Source organism: Entelurus aequoreus, linkage group LG04, assembly GCF_033978785.1.
Source record: "Entelurus aequoreus isolate RoL-2023_Sb linkage group LG04, RoL_Eaeq_v1.1, whole genome shotgun sequence".
NCBI classification, from domain to species: Eukaryota; Metazoa; Chordata; class Actinopteri; order Syngnathiformes; family Syngnathidae; genus Entelurus; species Entelurus aequoreus.
The window spans coordinates 14,871,707-14,896,456 of NC_084734.1; the positions used below are offsets into that span (position 1 = coordinate 14,871,707).

Consider the following 24,750-nt stretch of genomic DNA (forward strand, 5'->3'; position numbering starts at 1 on the left):
AGACTGGATTTGTTGCACAGGTGGCATCCTATGACAGTTCCACGCTGGAAATCCCTGAGAGCGGCCCATTCTTTCACATATGTTTGTAGAAACAGTCTCCATGCCTAAGTGCTTGATTTTATACAGTGATTAGGACACCTGATTCCCATCATCTGGATGGGTGGCCAAATACTTTTGGCAATATAGTGAATATCAGGCCAGATTCGAATGCACTATTGTGGAATAAATCGGAGAGAAATTAGAAGAATATGGGACGTTCATGGGTTTAATCAGATATTTTGGAAAACATTTGGATCGTACGCCTCAAATATTGTGGTGAAAAGTGAGAGTTAAGCCCATTACATCCAGACACATTCCAACATCTGAAGCAGAGAGTCTTCCCAAAAGACTGGAAACTATTATAGCTGCAAATACGGGACCGACGCCATATTTCCTTCCGTTCTTCAGGCACGTGAGCGTTATTGGAGAGAAACTGACGAAAAAAGAACTCCAGCCCCGGAAAGAACATTTTGAAAACCAAGACTACATTTCCTGAAATAGTGTGCATTTCTACACTATATTTTATCTTTAGATCTACCAACCAACTTTACCCCATCTTTTTGACACAGGTAATGTAACAGAATTTTAGATTTTTTTTTTTTTATAAAGTAAATAACATTATCACTGAAAATGTCATGTCAAATTGTATAACAAAAGAACTCAAAACTTGTTTCCCATTTGGCAACTGTATCCTGTAGCCACACCTCCTTGTGTAGTAATATACTTCCTGTGTTGTGACCTCTGTTTACATCTGTCATGTCAAAAATGTACCTTCTCGCTGGCTGCTAATAAATACTCAGAACACAGGTGTCAAACTCAAGGCCAGATGTGGCCCGCCACTTCATTTGATTTGGCCCTAGAAATAATATGTATTAATAAAGTACTGTAACTTTTCTTACTAAATGTAAGTCTAAACTTTCTATTTAGGGAGGAAAAAATACATGTACTCCATGTAATCGCAAATAATGTTAACTTAAATATTGTCTAATTATGCAGAAATATATTATCAAACATTCAAATCATTTTAAAATATAAATACATACTAATAATGATTTCAAAGCAGGTTATCCATCAGATTGTGCAATGTAAAAGTAGCAATAGATTTCCTGGTCAAATTGTGAAATTTACTGTGGTTTTTACAGCATTTTTCTCTAAATGAAAAATACTGTACTTTCTTACTGTAATGAACTGTGGTGCCGTTTTGGCATTTACAGTAATACACAGAAAAATCTACAGTTGTTGAATTGCAGTAAACAAACAAACTGGCAGCTCAGGTGCCAAAATTTTACTGTAAAATTGCATTTTTTTTAAATTTACAGTAGAGTGAAGTGAATTATATTTATATAGCGCTTTTCTCTAGTGACTCAAAGCGCTTTACATAGTGAAACCCAATATCTAAGTTACAGGTGGGTAAAGTGTCTTGCTCAAGAACACAACAGCAGTGACTAGGATGGCGGAAGTGGGGATCGAACCCGAAACCCTCAAGTTGCTCTACCATCCGAACTATACCGCCTTTAAAAAAAATCTAAATTTGACAGTAAAATTCTGGCAACTGAGCTGCCTTTTTTTTTTTTTTTACCATTTACAGTAATATACACTAACGTTTGAAGTGAAATTATTGCAATTTACCACATTTTAACATTTTAGTTTTAAAAAAAATCAACAAATAAAATGCATTTAAAAAATGACGTAGTAATAGTATTCAATGTGAGAAGCGGCCCTCTGGGGCCAAACATAACTGCCACACTGTAAAAAAAAAAAGAAAGTTGAGAAAACGCAAATTTTTAAGGCAACATGATGCAACAAGATTTTTGCGTTTTCTCAACTTTTGACTACTGCTAAATAGTGAAATAGGATTTGCAATTGTTGGACTAATTATAGTTTCCAAGTTAGTCAGACTCAGAAGTAAGGTTTCACTATGTTTAACTACCAAAACAGTGTCTGGCCAGCAGTAGTCAAAAGTTGAGAAAATGCAAAAATCTTGTTGCATCATGTTGCCTTGAAAATTTGCGTTTTCTCAACTTTTTTTTTTCACAGTGCATGTGGCCCTCAGTGAACACGACTTTGACACCCCTGCTTTAGAACTACTGGTTCAGAACTAACAGTGTTCGGATTGTAATCATCCAAACATGGTTAGCGGCAAAGTAGAAAACTGTCTCCGTACAGCGGCGTTTTAAAAAGTCATACATTTTACTTTTTGAAACCGATACCGATAATTTCTCATATTACATTTTAAAGCATTTATCGGCCGATAATATCGGCAGTCCGATATTATCGGACATCTCTAGCCAAGACCACTTTGAAATATCAGAACAAATACTTTGTTTTAGTTTTTGACCATCGCGGTTTGTGTCCCAATACTTTTATGTGAAAACCCTCATCAGGCCTCCATTGGAAAGCCACAATTAAACTGTGCGTCCAGTCCATTTAAAGATGTGCCACGGCATTCCCAGGCGCGGTGTACCGTGACACGGCACTTTTCTCCGGCGGTTCAGGCGAGGCAGAGGGGGGGAGGGGGAACACGGGACAACCACACACTTACTCAAACTCTTTGATCCATAAAAGTCATCGCTTAACCCCGGGAAGTCCTAGGTGTCCCGACAGGTGAGAGCAGAGAACAAACAGAGAGAAGAGAGAGCAGAGAGGAAGAAGAGGAGGTTAGTGATAGTTGGGCCAGAGAGGAAGAGGAGTGCTCTGTATGTGTGTGTGTGTGTGTTCTGGCAATGCTTACTTAATGGAGACATCGCTCTGTTTACACAGTCACCTTTAGGGGACCTCTGACGGTATGGGGACAAAAAAACAGGCCCCCTAAAGGGAAACCTTTTTAAATGATGGATCCATTCTGAAGATGCCTAAGTGATTTTTAAGCTTTCTGTGGTTTAAGGTAAAATGAGGTAATCCTTTATTGATCCCACAACAGGGAAATTTGGGTTACTTTGTTTACGTGTTTCAAATATTGGTAAAAAAAAAAAAGACAAAATTAATTTTCTTGAAAAGTGAAACATTTGTTATCCTGGCATTAATAGTACTGTGATTCTGTATGGTATCCTATCCTTAGTTAAAACTAATATATTTTTCCAAAAACAAAATCTGGTTTAGTGTTCCTTAGGATGACATTTTCATACAGCACGATTATAAAACATTATTACCTTAAAGGCCTACTGAAAGCCGCTACTACCGACCACGCAGTCTGATAGTTTATACTTCAATGATGAAATCTTAACATTGCAACACATGCCAATACGGCCGGGTTAACCTATAAAGTGCAATTTTTAATTTCCCGCTAAACTTCCGGTTGAAAACGTCTATGTATGATGACGTATGCGCGTGACGTCACGGATTGTGCGGAAGTATTGGGACACCATTGTGTCCCAATACAAACAGCGTCTGTTTTCATCGCAAAACTCCACAGTATTCTGGACATCTGTGTTGGTGAATCTTTTGCAATTTGTTTAATGAACAATGAAGACTGCAAAGAAGAAAGCTGTAGGTGGGATCGGTGTATTAGCCGCTGGCTACAGCAACACAACCAGGAGGACTTTGAGTTGGATAGCAGACACGCTATCCGACGCTAGCCGCCGACCGCACCGATGATCGTGGAGAAGTCCTTCGTCGTGCCGTCGATCGCTGAAACGCAGGTGAGCACGGGTGGTGATGAGCAGATGAGGGCTGGCGTAGGTGGAGAACTAATGTTTTTATCATAGCTCTGTCGAGGTCCCATAGCTAAGTTAGCTTCAATGGCGTTGTTAGCAACAGCATAGCTAGGCTTCGCCAGGCGGGACAGCATTAACCGTGTGGTTACAGGTCCAGGGTTTAGTTCAGTGTCTCCTGATAGTAGAAGTAATAATAGTATTGTTGATCTTTGGTCCATCCTTCCAGTCAGGGGCTTATTTCTTCTGTTTCTATCTGCAGTTAAGCACGATGCTATCACGTTAGCTCCGAAGCTAAAGTGTTTCGCCGATGTATTATCGTGGAGATAAAAGTCACTGTGAATGTCCATTTCGCGTTCTCGACTCTCATTTTCAAGAGGATATACTATTTGAGGTGGTTTAAAATACAAATCCGTGATCCACAATAGAAAAATGAGAAAGTGTGGAATTCAATGAGACCTTGTACCTAAGTTACGGTCAGAGCGAAAAAAGATACATCCTGGCGTCCTGCACTGCACTCTAATCATTCACTCTCACGATCCTCATCCACGAATCTTTCATCCTTGCTCAAATTAATGGGATAATCGTCGCTTTCTTGGTCCGAATCGCTCTCGCTGCTGGTGGGAATGATTGTAAACAATGTGCAGATGTGAGGCGCTCCACAACCTGTGACGTCACGCTACTTCCGGTACAGGCAAGGCTTTTTTATCAGCGACCAAAAGTTGCGAACTTTATCGTCGATGTTCTCTACTAAATCCTTTCAGCAAAAATATGGCAATATCGCGAAATGATCAATAATGACACATAGAATGGACCTGCTATCCCCGTTTAAATAAGACAATTTCATTTCAGTAGGCCTTTAAAGTATGATTCACATTCAGAATTTTACATCCTTCTATATATGGTAGTTGGAGTTGGAGACAACTTCATTACTGCTAAATAGCAGTTTTCAGTAAAATCACAGAAGATGCAGGATTTGCTTTAACATTTAAGTGGTGAAACTTCCTATAAGAGGACAGCTGTAGTGCTGTATTCTGAGGATCATGTCATATTACATTTGAACTTTTTAATTTTTATAAATGGTCCTCAGTAGTCACGTACAAATTTGTGTGAATTATGCAACATTATTTAAATTTGGTCCCCATGAACCATATTAACTATTTTCCCCCAGGGTCCCCAGTAAGAATGATCAGCACATTACTTCATCAATCCAGAGATTTAAAGACGTGTATGAGCTAACTGGGCAGTGGCCATTTTACACCATTTTTTTTATGCCTCCACAACCTCTAGAAAGGGTGGTCCCCACAAGTGATGATCAAAAATTGGTCCCCATTCCAAATGATAACCAGTGTGTGTGTGTGTGTGTGTTGCTTTGACAAATCATCAAAAATCTTAATGAGGATCTTCATGTTGCGGGCCACAATGGAAGAGTTATGGCGCCTTGAGTGTGTTAGTGCGATCAATAACAACACACACACTCAACTTCGTGTCCGCGGACCCCAGAGAGTAGGTCACATGACTGGCCGGCATGTGCTCCTCCTCTGTGGGACCATGAAAGAGGGATGAGAGCAAGCATCCCTTTGGAGGTGAGTGCCAGGAAGGGAGGATGAAGGTGGAAAAGACAGAACTTAAAGTATGAAAAGGGAAGGGGGGGGAAAAGGAGGAAAGCGACAGGCCCACCCCCATCCATGCCCCCGCCACCCCAGCCCCCCCGCTTTAAATCACACAGCTGGTACTCACGTTCAGACTCCACCAACTCCTGCACAATATTCTCCTTGCTCTTGTAAAACGGGAACTTTCGCGACAGGTTGAAGCTTTTTTTGCGCTTTACTTTGACTGGCTGCTTTGTGGGGGCGTGTGGGGGGAGGGGGCGGGGGTGGAGGTGGTGGGGAGGGAGGGATGGGGGAGGATGAGAGGGTGAAAACAAAAACAGAATGGATTTCAATGACAGTACTCAAAAGCCATGCAAAACAATATGGATTGTAAAAAAAAAAAAAAAAGGACATCAAATAAAACACAATGTGAATGAGAAAGCAGGTAATGGGTGGAAATGGATGTCTTCATGTCAGCACGCTGGCGCCTTTTTTCAGCTAAGTTGAAGAAATACAGTACAGGCCAAAAGTTTGGACACTTTCTAATTCAATGCAATTTCTTTATTTTCATGACTATTTCCATTGTAGATTGTCACTGAAGGCATCAACACTATGAATGAAGACATTAAAAAAAAAAAAGGTGAAACAACTGAAAACATGTTTTATATTCTAGTTTCTTCAAAATAGCCACCCTTTGCTCTGATTACTGCTTTGCACACTCTTGGCATTCTCTCCATGAGCTTCAAGCGGTAGTCAGCTGAAATGGTTTTCACTTCACAGGTGTCATAGTTTTGATGCCTTCAGTGACAATCTACAATGTAAATAGTCATGGAAAATAAAGAAAATGCATTGAAATGCAGTGTTTCCCCCCAGAAAATGTGTCAGTTAAGGTGGTGTCTCTCCAGGGACAGGCGGACAGACGGGGTGGGTGGGTGGAAGGAACAGTGTAACTCGGCCTGTCGCCATCACCATCACGTCTCCACCTAATCGCTGCCACCACAGCCTGGGGGGGCAATAGACTACAGACTGTGGTGAAGTAGGCCGGCTTCGTCGTGTGAAGAAGCCTATAATTTTTGGTGTGCTTGAAGCTCATGGAGAGAATGCCAAGAGTGTGCAAAGCAGTATTTAGAGCAAAGGGTGGATATTTTGAAGAAACTAGAATATAAAACAGGTTTTCAGTTATTTCACATAAGTACATAACTCCACATGTGTTTATTCATAGTTTTGATGTGACAATCTACAATGTAAATAGTCATAAAAATAAAGAAAACCCATTGAATGAGGAGAAGGTGTGTCCAAACTTTTGGCCTGTACTGTATAATATATTTAACATATTGGACATTTTAAAGTTGACAGAAATGTGACAGTTGGCTGGCTTTACACTGCAAGTTTAAGTTGCTCATATTGATTTAGTACTTCTAATAGAACATGGTTCTTTGTTTACTGATCAACACGGAAGTAAACAATACTTAATACATATCAGATAGTTGACCTGCTCTTACTCTTCCTAACATCTCCACAATAGGGCAAACCCATCCTTGCCTGAGCGTGCCTTCTTCTTGTTAACAGAGTACAACTAGTCTGGGCTTGGCACCAGAGTCTGGACCAGAGTCTGACCAATCTAAGTCAATGAGCATGAAGTTATGAAGCCTGCTCAGAGGAGTCCAGTTGTGACGGATCGAACGCCCTGACAATACAATTACCCGGATCAACGAGAACATCAAACATCTTCCTAACATTGGTTTAAAAGCAGGTAACCTGTACATTACCACAGTTTTCATTACTTCATAATCCATTCCCAGGGCTTTCGTGGTGTGGCAGAGTGAGCTTCACCTGGCTGAAAACTATCACAATGTATGTGTTTTGTATCAGTCGATAGCAAAAAGGACCAGGGGGAAAATATATTTAATGTAAAGGTAACCTTCCTCTGATTATAATTCCCTCGACAATCGAGGCAGAAAGGAAAGGAAATGTCAACACAACCATGGAAAACCATCTAAACAAAACTCTAAAAATTATAGTATGGTGAAAAAATGATATATACATACATGTACACTACCGTTCAAAAGTTTGGGTTCACATTGAAATGTCCTTATTTTTGAAGGAAAAGCACTGTACTTTTCAATGAAGATAACTTTAAACTAGTCTTAACTTTAAAGAAATACACTCTATACATTGCTAATGTGGTAAATGACTATTCTAGCTGCAAATGTCTGGTTTTTGGTGCAATATCTACATAGGTGTATAGAGGCCCATTTCCAGCAACTATCACTCCAGTGTTCTAATGGTACGATGTGTTTGCTCATTGGCTCAGAAGGCTAATTGATGATTAGAAAACCCTTGTGCAATCATGTTCACACATCTGAAAACAGTTTAGCTCGTTACAGAAGCTACAAAACTGACCTTCCTTTGGGCAGATTGAGTTTCTGGAGAATCACATTTGTGAGGTCAATTAAACGCTCAAAATGGCCAGAAAAAGAGAACTTTCATCTGAAACTCGACAGTCTATACTTGTTCTTAAAAATGAAGGTTGTTCCACAAAATTGTTTGGGTGACCCCAAACTTTTGAACGGTAGTGTACGTATATACATACTGTACATGTACAGTACAGGCCAAAGGTTTGGACACACCTCATTCAATGCATTTTCTTGACTATTGTAGATTGTCACATCAAAACTATGGATGAACACATGTGGAGTTATGTACTTAAGAAAAGTTGAAATAACTGAAAACATGCTTTATTTTCTAGTTTCTTCAAAATAACCACCCTTTGCTCTGATTACTGCTTTGCACACTCTTGGCATTCTCTCAAAGAGCTTCAAGAGGCAGTCACCTGAAATGCTTTTCACTTCACAGGTGTGCTTGAAGCTCATGGAGAGAATGCCAAGAGTGTGCAAAGCAGTAATCAGAGCAAAGGGTGGCTATTTTGATGAAACTAGAATTAAAAACAATGTTTTCAGTTATTTCACCTTTTTTTGTTAAGTCCATAACTCCACATGTGTTCATTCATAGTTTTGATGCCTTCACTGACAATCTACAATGTAAATAGTCATGAAAATAAATGAAGAGGTGTGTCCAAACTTTTGGCCTGTACTGTATACACATATACATGCATATATATTCACTCGGGGTGTAACGGTACGTGTATTTATATTGAACCGTTTCGGTACGGGGGTTTCGGTTCGGTGCGGAGGTGTACCGAACGAGTTTCCACACGAACATATTAAGTAGCGTACTGCACGTTGTGTAAACAATACTCAAAATGCCGGACATTTGAGGGATTTAAGAAACTCCGCCCGGACAGCCCCGCAAAAGAGGACATGTCCGGTGAAAAGAGGACGTATGGTCAGTCTATCGTAGCCCGTTAGCTGCTAACATGCTAGCAAAAGAGGACATGTCCGGTGAAACCGATCGCAGCGACCGGGCTAGGATAGACTGACCATATGTCCTCTTTTCACCAGACAGGTCCTCTTTTGCGGGGCAAACGTCCGGCATTTTGAGTTAGGGTTGCGTGTATTAACAATGTACGTTCAGGGTTAAGAAAGGGTTAAAAACAAAACAAATTGTGCGCGCAGCAGCATTGAGTGAGGGAGGGGCAGAGACAGAGAGAGCGAGAGAGTTATGATAAACGCGCATGCGTCGCCAGGCTCTGCTTTTTATCCATAGATTTATCAGATTTTATTTTGTGTGCCCCGGAGGCCATTTGCGGCCCACAGCTAATGTTTTAAAGGCCCACGGCACATTCTAAAAATACTATTAAAATAAACAAAAACATAACAAAAGTGAAATAAAAAAGCTTAAAGGTTAAATGTAATTTAGAAAAAGTTGCAATGTTGACTAATAAAACAAAGCTGTTTTTTTTCTTTCAAACATAATATTGAATCAAAATCAATGTTATTATGAATTATTGACCTATCCAAGGTTCCGATGACTTCACATCAAATATTCCACTAAGAAAAATATTGTTGGTGGAAGATTTTGAAAATTTGGTAAATAACCAAAAAATGTATATCTTGTTGCTTTCTTACTGAACCGAACCGTGACCTCTAAACCGAGGCACCGTATTTTTCGGACTATAAGTCGCAGTTTTTTTCATAGTTTGGCCGGGGGTGCGACTTATACTCAGGAGCGTCTTATGTGTGAAATTATTAACACATTACCGTAAAATATCAAATAATATTATTTAGCTCATTTACGTAAGAGACTAGACGTATAAGATTTCATGGGATTTAGCGATTAGGAGTGACAGATTGTTTGGTAAACGTATAGCATGTTCTATATGTTATAGTTATTTGAATGACTCTTACCATAATATGTTACGTTAACATACCAGGCACGTTCTCAGTTGGTTATTTATGCCACATATAACGTACACTTATTCAGCCTGTTGTTCACTATTCTTTATTTATTTTAAATTGCCTTTCAAATGTCTATTCTTGGTGTTGGGTTTTATCAAATACATTTCCCCAAAAAATGCGACTTATACTCCAGTGCGACTTAAATATTTATTGTGCATTTTTGGCCGGTGCGACTTATACTCCAAAAATACGGTACGTACCGAACCAAAATTTTTGTGTATCGTTACACCCCTAATATTTACACACATATATTGTACTGCATCATACAAGATAAATCCCTACTGTTTATATCATACTTCTAACATTAAGGCTGCAGCAAAGTTACCATGTTTGGGCAGCACAGTATTTAATGCTCTTGTGGTTTATATTTGCTATTGGCGTTTTTTTTAGGGTAGATACTACAAACCACAATTGATCTGATCTGTCCATTTTGTCAGAATTGTATGACTTGAACCTTGCAGTGTAAGTCCAGCCAGTGGGTGCATGTGTGTAATCCATATGGTAACATGATCACTCTTTGTGTAGGCCTTAGTGGGCAGCGTGTGGTGGTGTTCCCACGCTGATGTGGGAGGAAGAATGCTACCTCCTGGGTGGTAGCAGCAGGCCCTCGAACACTCACTTACCCTATTTGACTCAATCATGCCTGTCCGGGCGTGGAACTTGACCGTTTTTAACCTGGCCCGCTCTTTTTTCTCCACCCTGTAAAGTGTACATGAACATTTTATTTTTGTAGGGTGCAAAAAAAAAAAAAAAAAAAAAAAAAGGAGAACATTTTACCTTTTCTTGCTTGGAATGACCCCAATCTGCTCGCTCTCGCCATGAGGCGTCACCAGCCTCGCCTGCCACCACTCGTCGTCGGACGCATTTATGACATGGAGGATGTCGCCATAGGAGAAGCTTAGCCCTTGGCTGGGTAGGCAGCTGTCCCTTGTCCGGTCGTAGTCGAACAACGCTCTGTGAAGACAAGAGGCTGACCTTTACCAATGTGTGCTGTCATCGTATATTCTGAAGTGCTAAACGTACACACACTCTCCCAGTGTTTCCCACACATTCATTTATTTGTGGCGGCCCGCCACGAAAGAATTACGTCCGCCACAGATTTAAAAAAAATAAAAAAAATAAAAAAATAAAATTAAAACAACATTTTTTTTTTGTCCTTTTCAGCTTCTCAGGCAAATCATATAGTTGATGTAGATGCCCATATAGGCTGTTCAGATTTACTTTACAAAAGAGAAGTGTAGGATACTTCTCTTGTTGCCTTATTTGTATTTGACCACTACTGTTTTCTGTTTATTTGTTACTGACTGTGGCAGGACACCTCTGCCTCTGTTTCACTTTATGTTGCTGGTAAATAATATGGTTGTAGTAGTAGGTTAAAGTTAAATTATTTAGTATGCACTAATTAAAGGGGCAGAGATTTAAGAGACATTTTAGCTTTTATATTTTATAAGATATATTTTTTGTAAGAACCACAATTAATAAATGTATTTCAGTGAATAACTTATTGTTCAAATCTGTATATAAATATGTACATAAAGTGTTGTAATTATATTGTAAAATGGATGGATGGATGGACGTTTAAAACAAAACTGTTATTATTAATTAGTAAGTATACATTTTTTGAGCCTTTTTAGAGAAAATCATAGCATTGTAGTAAATTATACAAATTACTCGATGATGTCATGGTAACCACGCTCATAGCCACGCCTCCACCGCCACAGGTATCTTGGCAGTTTATGGGAAACACTGCTCTCCTATGTACTTCGTAATGTGCACTCAGGAGGACTTTTGCTCAATGCTTCTTTTAGGACAAGGGCGTCAAACTCATTTTCATGTTGGGCCACATCGCAGATACCAAAGCCCTTGGAGGACTGCTTCATGATAATATTACAGTTTCCATTTTTTGTATTATTATTATCGTTGTTTACCAACAAACTAATGGAAAACCTGTTTCGGAATCAAAAGTCAAAGTGACAATTTCAGCTAGTGTAGAATTCATAAGAAAAAGGCTTTGAATGACACAAAGGCAAGAAATACAGTAGGAACGAGATTGAGAAGGCACTATTTGGGTTACCTGAAGAATTGCAAGTGCACTATCCACTTTAGCCTCCATTCCAACTTTGACCGCAGCGTCAGTTGCTATGTAGAGTGGAGCTTTCCCTTATTTTCAGCAGACCGCATTGCAAAATGATTAACCCCTCCTCCTCCACACGGGAATGTGGCCGTATAAATCCCTTTCTTACTGTAGCTTGTTGCACTCAATAATATTGAATAATATTGCATTTGCAAGCCTTCGTCTAGGGCTGGGCGAAACATGGAATATACTCAATATATTGCGGGTTTGTCTCTGTGCGATATAGAAAATGACTATATCGTGATATTGGAGTATACGTTCTCACGCAGTTGCTTTCAGCTGCGGGCATTACACTACAGGCGTTTCTCACTCTATTGTCTCTCCTTCTCACAGAGACATAAAACAAGCGCACATACGTCACATACTGTCGCAACGTCATACGCCCTCGCCGAGCAGAGAGGTAGCGGCATGGGTATCGTTAGCTGTGGTGCGAGTGGTAATACGAGAGAAAGAAGGTGCGAATCTGGTAACAAATTAAGGAAGAATTAATTCCCAAGAAAAACAGCAGGAGGTCCATCGTTTGGCGGTGGTTTGGCTTCAAGGGGGAAGATGTTAAACAGAAAACCGTAATATGTCAAGTATGCGGCAAAAGCGTTGCTACAAAAAGTAGCATTACTGCTAATGTGTAGCATCATTGAAAAGTCACCCGCTAGAGAATGAGGAGTGCTTGAAACTCCGCATGTCAACATCTCCGTTCGGTGCCACACCCACAAAATGCCCAAGCAACCTGCACATCAACACCATTTCCAGATCAACACTGTATGAAAAAAATAGTCAACAACAGAAGGAGATAACGTCCGCAGGAAGCTACCACATAGCGAAGGACATACACTATTTGATTTCCTATTATGCAGCTCATTTTTATTTGACACTTATTGAAATATCTTGTGTGACATCATGCACAAAAGTGCACTTTGTTTTAAACTTATTGTAGTGGCGTTCTGTACAAAAAGTGCACTTTAATTTAGTGTTGTTTTGATATGTAATATTAGTGACATCATGCTCAAAAGAGCACTCATAGCTTGTTTTAAAATGTCTCTGACAATCTTGCACTTTCTGTTTTGAAATGACATGAATGTTTGTGCCACTGCTTAAGTACTGTTTAATAAATACACTTTTGGTCAATTGACTTAGTTGTGATTTCCCTCTCTGCATGAAAGTTTAAAATGAGCATACCGTATTTTCCGCACCATAAGCCACACCTAAAAAACACATTTTTTCTCAAAAGCAGACAGTGCGGCTAATAACCCGGTGCGCCTTATATATGGATTAATATTAATATTTATTTTCATAAAGTTTAGGTCTCGCAACTACGGTAAACAGCCGCCATCTTTTTTCCCCATAGAAGAGGAAGCGCTTCTTCTTCTACTGTAAGCAACCGCCAAGGTGAGCACCCGCCCCCGTAGAAGAAGAAGCGCGCGGATATTAGGTTTTATTTCATTTGTGTGTTTCTGTAAAGACCACAAAATGTCTCCTACTCAGAGACACGCGTACAAGGTTCCACTGACTTTTGATATTCATGTGAACCGCACTGTGGATACAACGGGAACACGTACGGTGAATATTCGCACCACAGGGAATGAGAAGTCGTCCTTCACCGTGGTTCTAGCTTGCCATGCTAACGGCCAGAAACTTCCACCCACGGTGATATTCAAAAGGAAGACCTTGCCAAAAGAGAACTTTTCAGCCGGCGTCATCATAAAAGCTAACTCGAAGGGATGGATGGATGAAGAAAAGATGAGCGAAGAGACCGGGTGACTTTTTTCATGCAGCTCCGTCCCTGTTGATCTATGACTGCATGCGCGTCCACATCATAGATGGTGTCAAAAAACAAGTGAAGCACACCGAAGAAGAATAATTCGAGGGATTTGTGGATGAGTAATAACTTCAGAAAGTGAGCTTTAAATGTTTATTTTGTGTGTTGTGTGACACTAACGTATGAGCAACGTTGAGTTATTGATGTTGCTATTGCTCTGCACTATTTTGAGTGTTACTATTTTTGTGATTGCACATTTGCACATTACATTTTGGGAGTGAACAGAGTTGTTAGAACGCTGGTTTGTAATATATTATTAAAGTTTGACTGACCTATCTGACTGTTTTGTTGACATTCCCTTTAGCGTAGCGTAGGTGCGGCTAATAGGTAAACAAAGTTTTGAAATATGCCATTCATTGAAGGTGCGTCTTACAACACGGGTCGGCTTATGGTGCGGAAAATACGGTGTATTAATGCAGTATGAAGAAGAATGTTTTAATGTAGACACATATAATCATCATACTGCTGTGATTATATGTGAATGTGAATTATATTTTATATATATATTATATTTTGTGGGTAAAGTGTCTTGCCCAAGGACACAACGGCAGTGACTAGGATGGTGGAAGCGGGGATCGAACCTGGAACCCTCAAGCACGGCCACTCTACCAACCGAGCTATGCATCAAGTGTTCATTCAAGGCTAAGACAGAATATCGAGATATATATCGCGTATTGTGACATGGCCTAAAAATATCGAGATATCAATAAAAGGCCATATCGCCCAGCCCTACCTTCATGCTTGTTTTCTGTCAAAATTGGCCTACTGAAATGAAATTTTTTTATTTAAACGGGGATAGCAGATCCATTCTATGTGTCATACTTGATCATTTTGCGATATTGCCATATTTTTGCTGAAAGGATTTAGTAGAGAACGACGACGATAAAGATCGCAACTTTTGGTATCTGATCAAAAAAAGCCTTGCCCCTAACGGAAGTAGCGTGACGTAGTCAGTTGACAGGCTCCTCACATTTTCCTATTGTTTTCAATGCAGCTAGAGCGACTCGGACCGAGAAAGCGACAATTACCCCATTAATTTGAGCGAGGATGAAAGATTTGTGGATGAGGAACGTGAGAATGAAGGACTAGAATGCAGTGCAAGACATATCTTTTTTCGCTCTGACCGTAACTTAGGTACAAGCTGGCTCATTGGATTCCACACTCTCTCCTTTTTCTATTGTGGATCACGGATTTGTATTTTAAACCACCTCGGATACTATATCCTCTTGAAAATGAGAGTCGAGAACGCGAAATGGACATTCACAGTGACTTTTATCTCCACGACAATACATCGACGAAACACTTTAGCTACGGAGCTAACGTGATAGCATCGTGCTTAACTGCATATAGAAACAAAATAAATAAATCCCTGACTGGAAGGATAGACAGAAGATCAACAATACTATTAAACCATGGACTTGTAACTACACGGTTAATGCTTTCCAGCCTGGCGAAGGTTAACAATGCTGTTGCTAACGACGCCATTGGAGCTAACTTAGCAACCGGACCTCACAGAGCTATGCTAAAAACATTAGCTCTCCACCTACGCCAGCCAGCCCTCGTCTGCTCATCAACACCCGTGCTCACCTGCGTTCCAGTGATCGACGGTGCGTCGAAGGACTTCACCCGATCACAGATGCGGTCGGCGAGACGGAGGAAGTTAAGGTGAGTTCAGCGGCTAACGCGTCTGCTATCCATCTCTGTCCTCCTGGCTGTGTTGCTGTAGTCCGCCGCTAATACACCGATCCCACCTACAGCTTTCTTCTTTGCAGTCTCCATTGTTCATTAAACAAATTGCAAAAGATTCACCAACACAGATGTCCAGAATACTGTGGAATTTTGAAATGAAAACAGAGCTTTTTTGTATTGGATTCAATGGGGTACCAATACTTCTATCAATCGTTTACGTCACGCGCATACGACATCATACATAGACGTTTTCAACCGGAAGTGTGGCGGGAAATTTAAAATTGCACTTTATAAGTTAACCCGGCCGTATTGGCATGTGTTGCAATGTTAAGATTTCATCATTGATATATAAACTATCAGACTGCGTGGTCGGTAGTAGTGGGTTTCAGTAGGCCTTGAATCAATAAAGTTGAAATAAAAGTCTTTCCAGGCAATCGCGGGCCTCGAGTTTGCGTTTTAGGACTTCTGAATAGGGCTGAAACTAACAATCATTTAAGTAATATGAGTAATTTAATCGAGCAATCAATTATTTGAACAAAACACACTTACAGCCTAATTGTATTTTAGAGAAAATAGTTGAAATAAAGATTTTTTTGATGACCTCTATCCCTTTTCCTTATAAATGACATTACATTTAACATGAGAGCATCAGCATAAACATATATAAAAAATAAGCAACTAAAAAGTAAGTATAATACAGATAAGGAATAAGAACCAGACTAAACATAAAGGCTCGCTAATAAAGTATGATAATGCATTAGAGCAGTGGTCCCCAACAGGTCCGTGACGCATTTGTTACCGGGCTGCAGAGAAACATGAAATAATTCATAAAGGACTGCATTTTGTCCGACTTAACTTTGGCCTGTCCCACTAGACACACCAATAGGCTTGTTTATAGATGTGCAATAACACTCCAGGGTTTCCCACACATTCATTTATTTGTGGCGGCCCACCACGAAAGAATTACGTCCACCACAAATAAAAAAATAAATAAAATATATATATATATATATATATTTTTTTTTTTGTCCTCTCCAGCTTCTCAGGCAAATCATATAGTTGATGTAGATGCCCATATCGGCTGTTCAGATTTACTTTACAAAAGAGAAGTGTAGGATACTTCTCTTGTTGCCTTAATTGTATTTGACTTTATTAAATGTATTTATATTAGAAACACAACAAGTGTATATAACAAAGGGTGCAAAGTCAGCAGGCAGTAGAAAACACATGGTTAAGTGTAGGGAGTAAAACTGATGGCAGTCTAAAGTTCAAGATTTTTGGAGCTCTTTGTTCAGTGGATCAGATGTTTGATGAAGCTCTGTGTCTATCTACCACCACTACTGTTTTCTGTTTATTTGTTACTGACTGTGGCAGGACACCTCTGCCTCTGTTTCACTTTATGTTGCTGGTAAATAATATGGTTGTAGTAGTAGGCTAAAATTAAATTATTTAGTATGCACTAATTAAAGGGGCAGAGCTTTAAGAGACATTTTAGCTTTTATATTTTATAAGATATATTTTTTGTAAGAACCACAATTAATAAATATATTTCAGTGAATAACTTATTGTTCAAATCTGTATATAAATATGTACATAAAGTGTTGTAATTATATTGTAAAATGGATGGATGGACGTTTAAAACAAAACGGTTATTATTAATTAGTAAGTATACATTTTTTGAGCCTTTTTAGAGAAAATCAAATCATTGTAGTAAATTATGCAAATTACTCGATGAGGTCATGGTGACCACGCCCCCACCGCCACAGGTATTTTGGCAGTTTATGGGAAACACTGCACTCCTCATAGGAAGTTGACATTTGTTATAACTTTGTGACATGATACAATGTACATTAATGAACATATCATGTAGATGAAGGCTGACTTCCATCTGCAGCTCATTGCAAAGAAACAAGCCTAGGGCTCCCACTAAATCAGCGTAATAGTGAGTTGTAGTTTTCATGCACTTATTTTTGCTGTATTTATCTGGCACAAGTGGAATGAACTGAAAATAATGCCTACATTAAACCGGTCCGTGGTGCAAAAAAGGTTGGGGCCACTGCATTAGAGCACATTCGGATATGCCATTTCAAAATAGACATACAACATGAAATAAAACTAAAGATGTCCGATAATGGCTGTTTTGCCGATATCCGATATTGTCCAACTTTAATTACAGACTCCGATATCAACTGATACCGGCGAAGTTGGTAGAGTGGCTGTGCCAGCAATCGGAGTGTTGCTGGTTACTGGGGTTCAATTCCCACCTTCTACCTTCCTAGTCACGTCCGTTGTGTCCTTGGGCAAGACACTTCACCCTTTGCCTCTGATGGCTGCTGGTTAGCGCCTTGCATGGCAGCTCCCGCCATCAGTGTGTGAATGTGTGTGTGAATGGCTAAATGTGGAAATACTGTCAAAGCGCTTTGTGTACCTTGAAGGTAGAAAAGCGCTGTACAAGTCTAACCCATTTATCATTTATCATACCGATATATACAGTCGTGAAAAGGGACAAGCGGTAGAAAATGGATTGATGGATGGAATTAACACATTATTATGCCTCATTTTGTTGTGATGCCCCGCTGGATGCATTAAACAATGTAACAAGGTTTTCCAAAATAAATCAACTCAAGTTATGAAAAAAAAAATGCCAACATGGCACTGCCATATTTATTATTGAAGTCACAAAGTGCATTATTTTTTTTAACATGCCTCAAAACAGCAGCTTGGAATTTGGGACATGCTCTCCCTGAGAGAGCATGAGGAGGTTGAGGTGGGCGGGGTTGGGGGTAGCGGGGGGTGTATATTGTAGCGTCCCAGAAGAGTTAGTGCTGCAAGGGGTTCTGGGTATTTGTTCTGTTGTGTTTATGTTACGGTGCGGATGTTCTCCCGAAATGTGTTTGTCATTCTTGTTTGGTGTGGGTTCACAGTGTGGCGCATATTTGTAACAGTGTTAAAGTTGTTTATACCTTCACCTCAGTGTGACCTGTATGGCTGTTGACCACGTATGCCTTGCATTCACTTGTGTGTGTGAAAAGCCGTAGATTTTATGTGACTGGGCCAGCACGCAAAGGCAGCGCCTTTAAGGTTTATTGGCGCTCTGTACTTCTCCCTACGTCCGTGTACACAGCGGAGTTTTAAAAAGTCATACATTTTACTTTTTGAAACCGATACCGATCATTTTGAAACCGATACCGATCATTTCCGATATTACATTTTATAACATTTATCGGACAATAATATCGGCAGTCCGATATTATCGGACACCCCTAAATAAAACCAATGCCAAAAGCTGCATCTTGCGCTGTGTACATATAAGCTTCAGCATACCAACAATGCTTAAGAACATTAACAATTAGAACAACAGTGAATGAGTTTGTTTGTAAGAGGAGTCACTGTTGTAGTGCTGAAACGTCAAAGTGTTATGGGCTCAGACTTTTTACTTGTTTTCACCTTGTATCTGGCTGTTAGTGTTGTACCATTTCTAGTGACTTGCTGCATCATCCGTGTAGTACTATTGTGAAATGCCAGCATTTCACCAAATTTTCTTTTTCAGTTTGAAATGATCACAAAATAATTGGGTCTTTTGCATCTTTTCCCTCTCGTTAGTACTTGGTTTTTATGGCAATAATATAAATTAAACAAACCAAATGTAAAAAATATGTGCTAATTCTAAACATATTGCTGTATAACTGGGTTGCATGTAGGGCTGGGCGATATAAGGAATATACTCGATATATCGCGGGTTTGTCTCTGTGTGATATAGAAAATGACTATATGGAGATATTGGAGTATACGTTCTCACGCAGTTGCTTTTAGCTGCGGGCATTACACCACAGGCGTTTCTCACTCTGTTGTCTCTCCTTCTCACAGAGACATAAAACAAGCGCACCTTCTTACATACGTCACATACGTATACGCCCTCGCGGAGCAGAGAGGTAGCGGCATGGGTAACGTTAGCTGTGGTGCGAGTGGTAATACGAGAGAAAGAAGTTGCGAATCTGGTAACAAATGAAGGAAGAATTAATTCCCAAGAAAAACAGTAGGGGGTCCATCGTCTGGCGGTGGTTTGGCTTTAAGCGGGAAGATGTTGAAAAAGACAACCGTAATTTGTCACGCGTAGGGCAAAAGCTTTGCTACAAAAAGTAGCATTACTGCATCATTTGAAAAGTCAGCCGCTAGAGAATGAAGAGTGCTTGAAACTCCGCATGTCAACATCTCCGTTCGGTGCCACACCCACAAAATGCCCAAGCAACCATTTCCACATCTACACTGTATGAAATAAATAGTCAAAAACAGAAGGAGATAATGTCCACAGGAACCTACCACATAGCGAAGGACATACACTATTTAATTTCCTATTATGCAGCGCATTTTTATTTGACACTTATTGAAATATCTTGTGTGACATCATGCACAAAAGTGCACTTTGTTTTAAACTACTGTAGTGGCGTTCTGTACAAAAAGTGCACTTTAATTTAGTGTTTTGATATGTCATCTTAGTGACATCATGTAAAAAAGTACACTAATAGCTTATTTTAAAATGTCTCTGACAATCTTGCACTTTGTTTTGGAAATGACATGAATGTTTGTACCACTGCTTAATAACAGTTTAATAAATACAGTTTCGTTAAATTGACTTAGTTGTGATTTCCCTCTCTGCATGAAAGTTTAAAATGAGCATACCCGGTATATTAATGCAGTATGAAGAAGAATGTTTTAATGTAGACACAAAAAAATCATCATACTGCTGTGATTACATGCATCAAGTGTTCATTCAAGGCTAAGGCAAAATATCGCGATATATATCGTGTATCGTGACATGGCCCAAAAATATTGAGATAATAAAAAGGCCATATCGCCCAACAATGTTGAAAGTGGAACAAAAATACTTGCTTTGGAATCAGAAGTCAAGATGGCAAACATAAATTAAAGGCCTACTGAAACCCACTACTACCGACCACGCAGTCTGATAGTTTATATATCAATGATGAAATCTTAACATTGCAACACATGCCAATACGGCCGGGTTAGTTTACTGAAGTGCAATTTTAAATTTCCCACGAAATATCTGCTGAAAACGTCTTGGTATGATGACGCTGCGGATGTGACGTCACGAGTTAGACAGGACATTTTAGTCCAGCACCGCGGCCAGCTTAAAGTCGTCAGTTTCATCGCAAAATTCCACAGTATTCTGGACATCTGTGTTGGCGAATCTGTTGCAATTTGTTCATTGCATTATGGAGAAAGAAGCTGAGCAAGCAAAGAAGAAAGTTGTCGGTGACCTGATATTCAGCTGAGCTTGACTACAACAGTAAATAAACACAGGACATATATATACTCTATTAGCCACAACACAACCAGGCTTATATTTAATATGCCACAAATGAATCCCGCATAAAAACACCTAGGTGTTTGTTATGCTAGCTCCTAGCTCCCGTCCATATAACCCGCCAATACAATTCAAACACCTGCACAACGCACATAATCACTCAGCCCAAAGGACCGTTCACCTAACCCAAGGTTCATAAAGCTTATATATTTACCCAAAGTCACGTACGTGACACGCACGTACGGGCAAGCGATCAAATGTTTGGAAGCGCAGCTGCGTACTCACGGTACCGCGTCTGCGTCTGTGTATCCAAATCAAAGTAATCCTGGTAAGAGTCTGTGTTGTCCCAGTTCTCTACAGGCGTCTGTGTATCGAAGTCATAGTCCTCCTGGTAAGAGTCTCTGTTGTCAGAGTTCTTCGATCTTGACTGCATCTTTCGGGAATGTAAACAATGAAACACCGGCTGTGTTGTGTTGCTGACTTCCCTCGCAAAATACTCCGCTTCGCACCGACAACTTTATTCTTTGCTTGCTCAGCTTCTTTCTCCATAATGCAATGAACAAATTGCAACAGATTCACCAACACAGATGTCAATAATACTGTGGAATAATGAGATGAAAACAGAGCTAGTTTGTATTGGCTTCAATGGGGGATCCATACCTCTGTTTCACTGGCTATGTCACGCGCATACGTCATCATCCAAAGGAGTTCTCAACCGGAAGTTTAGCGGGAAATTTAAAATTGCACTTCATAAGTTAACCCGGACGTATTGGCATGTGTTGCAATGTTAAGATTTCATCATTGAAACTATCAGACTGCGTGGTCGGTAGTAGTGGGTTTCAGTAGGGCTTTAAGGATGGTGGTAAGTGAAAGTGTACCCCAAATAAGCTAGAAGAAGCTTTTAGCAGGGGGCCCAGAGGACAGTATATGCATGGAATGCTGAAACATGGTAGCAAGCACAAAGAACGCTATATGATAAACATAAAATTAGAGTACTAAAGCAAGCATACACATACATAAATACATTCATTCAACCATGCAAAACCCAACAGTAGTCTACCCCACATGAGGCATTAGAGATAGGTGGTTAATAGGTATGATTTCAGTTTCTTTTTGAAGTTGGAGAATGAATACAGCATCCTAAGGCTCTCATCAAGCCGGTTCCAAATCTTTGGTCCCCTGCATACAACACTTCGAGCAGTACAAGCCAGTAGACGATGTTTGCCTGATATCAGATCCAAGTTACGAGTGTTGTGGGCATGCTGGGGATGATAGGAACCAAGCTACAAACTAACATCAAGCGATGAGGCCTAGTTACACTGTTCCGTACACCCACCCACCCCCTTCCCCGTCCTTCCGCCTGTCCCGGGAGACGCCCGCTCCCCCTGGAGAGACATGCACCATCTTAGCTAACACATTTTGTGGGGGAAAACACTGAATTCTATAAAAAAAACTGTCTAATTTTTTTTGGACTACTACTAAAAGACTAAATCAGGGGCAGTGCTGGTTCTAACTCCAACTTGTTGTACTTGCGTAATCAGTAAATATGATTGCAAGGCAAAATGTAGCCTGTGGCAACAAAGCGCAAATCTGCAGTAACGAATGGCCAACCGCAATAAACAGTGAAAAAAAACACACTGTTGCCACACACACAAAAATTTAATTCCATCCAAACCACGACGACTGTCAAGTTTCCGGCTTCACCTGGCGGGAAAAAAAGTGTCAGAACCTGTTCAGAAAGCATGCATACTAAACAATGCCATTGCACTCTTTGTATTAGCACGTCGGCGTTCCACTAAAATACACAATCTTTGTTGTCAGTCTAAACGTGTCACCATCGTCAACTCGGCAGTATACATACCTGCTTTACAGGTTTCAACTCAAAGTGACCGAGAAGGCTACCCCTAGGACGTCGACAAGTTTTTTGTTGCTCTTTATAGATTTGATGAAAAAACCAAACCATCTGGGTTTCGCCAAGCCTGCCGCTGTTGTGTAAATAAACCTTCCACATAAGGCTGATGAGTGATTAACAGACTCACCGTCTCTGCCCGTGTTCCATACCGCAGTGCTCGTGCACTTTTGTTTTGTTTCGCCCATTTTAAAGCTCACCTTGCAGGCTTAACGCCTCCGCATTCCTGAAGCTGGGCTTGGAGGACATGCATCAGCTGGATAACTAGACAGCTTTTACAGCATTACTGCGGTCTTAGTCACTCGCACAGGAGCAGGCTAGGCTCTACTTGCCTCTCATACTGGTCTGTATATACAGTATGAGTGCGACTGGACCTACAGTTTCACTACAAAAAAAAATCAAGCTAGTCAAGTATCGATTGACTCTTGCTTTAGTGAACTGCATCCAATAACTTGGCGTCACACAAGGCTTTAACCTTGAGCACCTTGACTTCGGTGTGACTCACGGCTTTCATGAGCCTCCCCCGTAGAACAAGTGCCACTGTCCGTCGACAGTGCTTGTGAGAGCTTAGAACTGCAACTGTTGTATTTGAGCATGGAACTAGGGATGATGTTCGTTAAGAGATTATCGAGGTCGATGCCATTATCGAATCCTCTTATCGAACCGATTCCTTATCCTTGCACCTTCTGGTAGCCCAGCACCTCCAAAACCCTCAAATCTAGACTCCAAACATCCCAGAACAAGCTAGTCAGGTTACTTCTAGACCTCCACCCCAGATCACACCTCACTCCTACCCACTTCTCCAAAGTGGGCTGGTTCAGGGTGGAGGACAGAGTAAAACAACTTGCACTGAGCCTTGTCTATAAAATTTTCTACACCTCTCTGATACCGAAGTACATGTCAAACCACTTCCAGAACGTAAATGAGTGCCATAACCACAACACCAGGGGGAGCTCCACAAACCACGTCAAACCCAGATTCCGATCTAACAAAGGTCTCAACTCATTCTCCTTCTATGCCACATCAATATGGAATGCGCTCCCAAGAGGTGTAAAAGAAAGTGCATCTCTATCCTCCTTCAAAACCGCACTAAAAGAACACCTCCACACCTTGGGGGGATGTTTATTTTTATTTTATTTTATTTTTTTGTTTGGCATAAAAAAATACAATTATGTGTGCTTACGGACTGTATTCCTGCAAACTGTATTGATCTATATTGATATATAATGTAGGAACCAGAAATATTAATAACAGAAAGAAACAACCCTTTTGTGCGAATGAGTGTGAATGAGTGTAAATGGCGGAGGGAGGTTTTTTGGGTTGGTGCACTAATTGTAAGTGTATCTTGTGTTTTTTATGTTGATTTAATAAAAAAAATAAAAAATAAAAAATATAAATTTATTTTTTTATTTCTTGTGCGGCCCGGTATCAATCGATCCATGGACCGGTACCGGGCCGCGGCCCGGTGGTTGGGGACCACTGCCTTAGGCGGTACAGCATCAAAAAGCGACATCAGTTTGTAAAGGATATCATCACATGGGCTCAGGAACACTTCATTAAACTACTGTCAGTAACTAGACTGTATTCACTGCTGGACTCTAAAAAGAGGTTCCGCAGCCTCCGTAGCAGCACCTCCAGGTTCTGTAACAGCTTCTTCCCTCAGGCCATAAGACTCTTTATATCCGCATTAAAATAATCCCCTCAGAAATTTATTAACTCGCTGGAATATAAAGACAATATAACATACACGTTTATGGATGCATATGCAAAAGTGCAATATATTTATCTGTACAGTAATCTATTTACCGTATTTTTCGGATTATAAATTGCTCCGGAGTATAAATCACACCTGCCGAAAATGCATAATAAAGAAGGAAAAAAACATAAATCGCACTAAAGTATAAATCGCATTTTTTGGGGAAATTTATTTGATAAAATCCAACACCAAGAATAGACATTTGAAAGACGATTGCTGATATACGCCTAGTCTCTTACGTGAATGAGATAAATAATATTTGATATTTTACGGTAATGTGTTAATAATTTCACACATAAATCGCTCCAGAGTATAAATCGCAAACTATGAAAAAAACTGCGATTTATAATCCAAAAAATATAGTGTTTATATCTGCACCTTATTGCTTTTTTATCCTGCACTACCATGAGCTAATGCAACAAAATGTTGTTCTTATCTGTACTGTAAAGTTCAAATTTGAATGACAATAAAAAGGAAGTCT

General features: G+C 40.0%; 1 protein-coding gene across 8 annotated transcripts in view; it reads right to left on the bottom strand.

The window, feature by feature from the left end:
• dlg3 (discs, large homolog 3 (Drosophila)) overlaps positions 1–24,750 on the bottom strand; it is a 282,485-nt gene that overhangs the window by 24,312 nt on the left and 233,423 nt on the right. For 4 of the 8 annotated variants that reach the window (XM_062044289.1, XM_062044292.1, XM_062044291.1 and 1 more), the window contains 3 exons: positions 10,417–10,593; positions 10,263–10,338; positions 5,430–5,532 (listed from right to left, as the gene is read on the bottom strand). In XM_062044289.1, coding sequence (XP_061900273.1) covers positions 5,430–5,532; positions 10,263–10,338; positions 10,417–10,593 — 356 coding nt within the window. Of the gene's footprint in view, positions 1–2,581; positions 2,628–5,429; positions 5,533–10,262; positions 10,339–10,416; positions 10,594–24,750 lie in introns of all 8 variants that reach the window. The other 4 variants (XM_062044293.1, XM_062044294.1, XM_062044295.1 and 1 more) reach the window with 2 other exon arrangements.